The sequence below is a fragment of the Merops nubicus genome, unplaced genomic scaffold, assembly GCF_000691845.1.
Source record: "Merops nubicus isolate BGI_N331 unplaced genomic scaffold, ASM69184v1 Scaffold19565, whole genome shotgun sequence".
Classification (NCBI taxonomy): domain Eukaryota; kingdom Metazoa; phylum Chordata; class Aves; order Coraciiformes; family Meropidae; genus Merops; species Merops nubicus.
In genome coordinates this window covers 1-4200 of record NW_008607842.1, presented here as the reverse complement: position 1 = coordinate 4200, position 4200 = coordinate 1, and the positions used below count along the sequence as shown (strand labels likewise).

The following is a 4200-nucleotide window of genomic DNA, read 5'->3' as shown; positions in this document are numbered from 1 at the left end:
TTTCCTAGCTTAAAACCATTCCCCCTTATCCTGTCAATTATTATGGACTATTATTTATCGTTTTATATCAATCCCCACCAGCAGCAAAGACACAGAACGTGTTTGTGGCCCCTGCAGAAGGAGCCCTGGAGAGGCAGCAGCACCAGCCACCGTGTCTGGCTGCCTCACTGGTGCTGGAGAAGCAAGATCCCTCAAGGGGGGATTTGGGTGTTGGAAGGAAAATCTACATACCACCTACAAGGGCACTTTCAATCAGCAAGGAAAAAAAAGAGCCAAAAGGCCCAGAGAGGTGATGTCTAGGGCTTGATGTTTGCTGTAATGTGCAGGGTTGGAAGGAACAAAGGCAGCCTGAATGCACAGACAGGCTCCCAGGAGGTATTTAAAACCCAAACTGAAAAGGCACAGTGCTGGGGTTTTACAAGGAATTTAGTCAAGCAGTGAAAACTGCAGTACTTTGGGCAATCAGTCACTGCCATCCTCCAAAGGATGACTGGGATTTAACAGACATTGTATGGTCAGGGTGGACTTTATGGTTCAGAATTCTGACAATGCACAACTCGTAAGCGGCAAGAGGTGGTGAGAGTACACAGGAGCCAAAAAGCAGGAGAGGAACATGAATCTCAGCTGTCAGATTTAAACATTGCTTAAACCTGAGGGAGAAAAGTCTAAAAGAATTGTTTTAAAGGAAGCTGCTTAGGAGGACATGGGACAAACTGTTCTCTTGCATGAGGAACTCCAATTTCCTGAGTGAACTGAAGGGTTCTGACATCTGACTCAAGCAAGAAGAGTAGTTTTGACCTGACTGGTTTAGACTGCCATGGCCTGGTGCAGTTTTTCCCCAATCTGACAAGCAGTGAGATCAGTTTTGAAATTAAACTCTACCAAAATTGACAGGGGCTGAAGAAAGACAAAACCCAGCAGCAAACACGTTCCAGGAAGTGCCTCCACTGTGAGTTCACCCTGCTCTTGGCACAGGCTGCTCAAAGCTATTCATAGGATGAGTTGAGAAACTCCAGCTCCTTATGACCTGCCTGTGCTTGTACCTCCAGCCTCCAAGGCTCACCTGACCTCAGTGGCACCCAAGCAGCTCATTCAGGGGGCTCTGGTGTTTAGGTCTAAAGATCAGTATTTTGTTTTACAATGTTTGCATGCTTCTTTGTGGGTAATGGGAGCAGTTCTGCCACAGGAATAGTAGTTCCTAGCTGATACTTCATGGGAGATGAGTCCTTTAAAAGGCCAGAAGGTTGCACTGCTACTTCAAGTAGCTACATTTGTGCAGCACTCTGCCTTCCCTACCACTTTGTTTCATTTACTGCCCACTAAACAATAAAACCTAAGAAACAAAATTTTTCTCAGACTGCTGTCAAGAGAACCTTGGAAATACAGACACAAAGAATCATTTAGGTTGGAAAAGACCTTTAAGATCAAGTCCAACCATTAACCTAACTCTACCAATTCTAATTCTGAACCATGTCCCTCAGCACTGTATCTCTAGGACTTTTAAACCCCTCCAGGGATTGTGATTCAATCACCTCCCTGGGCAGCCTGTTCCAGGGCTTGACAACCCTTTCAGTGAAGAAATTTTTCCCAATATCCAACCTAAACCTCTCCTGGCCCAACTTGAGGGTGTTTCCTCTTGTTCTCTTTGGCAGAGTTTAATTTCAGAATGGATTTCACTGCTTATCACATTGGGGAAAAACAGCAGCAGGCAGCTGAGTTGTTCTCTGCTGTGTCAGACACACCTAGAGAGAACTGGACTTACATTCACCAGCCTTTCTCCTGATACCTGTAAAGTATCTGACAGTCAACCATAGCTTCACATCTTCTTCAGACTATTTGGGGAAAAAAGAAACACTCAGTCCTGCTTGACTGGCTGGGTAAGTGCAAGCCCTAGTGTGTACCCAGGAAAAAGTCAGAGCCCTCCCAGAACACAGCTGTCAGCTTGCAGGGAAATAAATCACTGGGTTTTGTGAGATGTGCAATACTGCAGAAGGGTATTTAGCCAAACTTTATACCTGCAAACAAAAAGACAGTGTTTGCTTTGCTGCTCATGAATTCGTGGTAGACATGAGCCCGCACAGAAGTTTAATTGGTGTGAAATACTGTGTAAAAAATTGTAAGGGTGCTGTTTAAAAAAAATGACAAGTGTTTTGGGTTACAAAGTGGCAGGGGATTGTTGCTTTGTAAAACAGTGCAAGGCTTACAGGTTTTTCAGCAAAGACAGCTTCCCAAGTGCCTCTGCTGAGCTCATGTTAGTCGTTGTTCTCTAAGCCAGGTGAAAGGGGAGCCTGTGAGCATCACAACAGTCAAAACTGAGCAGTTAAGTTGCACCTCTGGAAAGCAAGTTCAGAATACTGCCTGAAATGAAGAGAGCAAAATTTCTCCTCGTCTCACATCTGCTTAGTCTTTACAGACTTAAAGAAGAGGAAGGGGCGTATTTGCTCTGTGTATCTTCCCAGAGGGACCATCAGAAGCTTTCCCTCTGTCCCCACACTAACTAAAATGAGTCAGTAAAAGCTCCTGACGAATACGACAGGCTTCAGAGTCCACGGATTCCATCTGCTCATACTCTTCTTCTGGCTGTTCCACGTGTCCCGTAGCTGGTGAGGACCACACATCCAGCCCGTGCTCCAGGGAGATGTTATGGAGCACGCAGCAGGCCAGAATGATGTGGCTGGATTTCTCTGGGGAGTACTGCAGGGTGCCTCTGGAGCCATCCAGGCAGCGGAAGCGCGCCCGGAGGGTCCTGAGGGTGCGCTCCATGACGTGGTGCGTGGCAGAGTGGGCCATGTTGTAACGGTACTCAGCAGGTGTCTCAGGGATGTGCAGAGGGGTCAGCAGCCACGGCCGGAGCAGGAAGGAGCTGTCACCTGTCAGCAGGGACAAGGAGGACAGGTTACACACCTGCAGTCAGCCACAGGCGTCAGCTCGCCACCCTCGGCCTTCTCGGTTTGCCCGCGGAGTCACTTACTGCTCTGGCTCCAACAGAAGGCATGAGAAAGCACAAAAAAAGCAGCAATAACTCAGGGTTGCAAATGTTTTAGGCAACAAAACAGTTTTACACTGAATCTTGGAAAAAAAGAGAGGATTTTAAGAGAATTTATTTACTAGGTAATACAGTGAAAGACAACTGGACAAGGACACTACATAGAAATAAAGAAATGCACAATTCACCTTAGAAAGGTGTAGGATATTGAAAACAAGCTCTTAGCAGAATAAAACCCATACATACAATAATAATCAGACTGTATAAAACAGATTAGAAGTTCCCTTTCTAGACGCTAAGAGGAGGATCACCCAAACTGAATCTCAAATCCCAAAGAATCTGCAGGAAAGCAAGCAAAAGTCAATGTACCACCTGTGCCCAGAAGCTCTGGATGCTGCAAGGAGCTGATCTATACTAAACCCCCCACAGAAAACAACAATGAAAAATTCACTTACCGAGTAGCCAGCCGTCTTTATGCAGCTCAGTTTCAAACTGGCTGGTCAGGGCTGCCTGCTGTAAGACGGCGCAGTCGGGCAGGCTGCCCGGCCAGTGCGTTTCCGCGCTCAGGAGGACCCCCCTGGCGTCGCACACCATCAGGCAGTTCAGGGAATGGAGCCCTTTTCGGTTCACGTAGGACAGGTCCTCCGCGTTCGGCGCTTTGATTGCCACGTGGGTGCAGTCGACCACCCCCAGCACTCCCGGCATGCCTGCCAGCCCGTAAAAATCATCCTTCAGGCTCTGCACGGCAGCCTCGTCCTCGGGAAAGTGAATGAACTGCGAGGCTCTTTCCACCAGCGCCTCGGTGACGTTGGAGACGCAGCGGCTCATGGAGGCCTGGCTGATGCCGATGGCATCCCCCATGCGAGTCTGGAAGGAGCCCGAGGTGTAGAACCCCAGGGCGGCGAGGATCTGAGTCTCTGGGCTGATGGCCCTGGAGCGCTGCGTAGGGCGAGAGAGGCTGGATCCCAGGAGCTCCACCAGGTAGTAGATGAACTGCCGGGGAAAGCCGTACGTGGACACGAGGTACTCATCCGTGACATCCTCCAGCTTGAAGCGATCCAAAGTCCTGTGCCCGCGGCCGTAGAGCAAGAGGTCGCAGTCGAGGACGGCAACAGGTACGGCCATGGCTCAGGGCCGGCGGGGTGCTCGTCCCCCAGAGCTCCCACCTGCAGAAAGCGAAGGGCAGCCAGACTCTGAGCGGGTTCACTGGTCAG

General features: G+C 49.1%; 1 protein-coding gene across 1 annotated transcript; it reads right to left on the bottom strand.

Moving 5' to 3' along the window:
- Window positions 1–2493: 2493 nt before the first annotated feature.
- HARBI1 (harbinger transposase derived 1) lies at window positions 2494–4113 on the bottom strand. Its single transcript, XM_008940093.1, has 2 exons — window positions 3442–4113; window positions 2494–2870 (listed from the first exon to the last, which is right to left on the bottom strand). Exons 1-2 carry the CDS (start codon window positions 4109–4111, stop codon window positions 2494–2496), a joined length of 1047 nt encoding a protein of 348 aa, XP_008938341.1. The 5' UTR covers window positions 4112–4113.
- Between the last annotated feature and the right edge of the window lie 87 nt (window positions 4114–4200).

Bases quoted from the DNA above. Each gene is read 5' to 3' on its own strand.
- HARBI1 (XM_008940093.1), bottom strand. From the start codon at position 4,111: ATGGCCGTACCTGTTGCCGTCCTCGACTGCGACCTCTTGCTCTACGGC. The intron at 2,871-3,441 runs GTAAGTGAATTT...CCCTGCTGACAG, and splicing joins TAAAGACGGCTGGCTACTCG to GTGACAGCTCCTTCCTGCTC.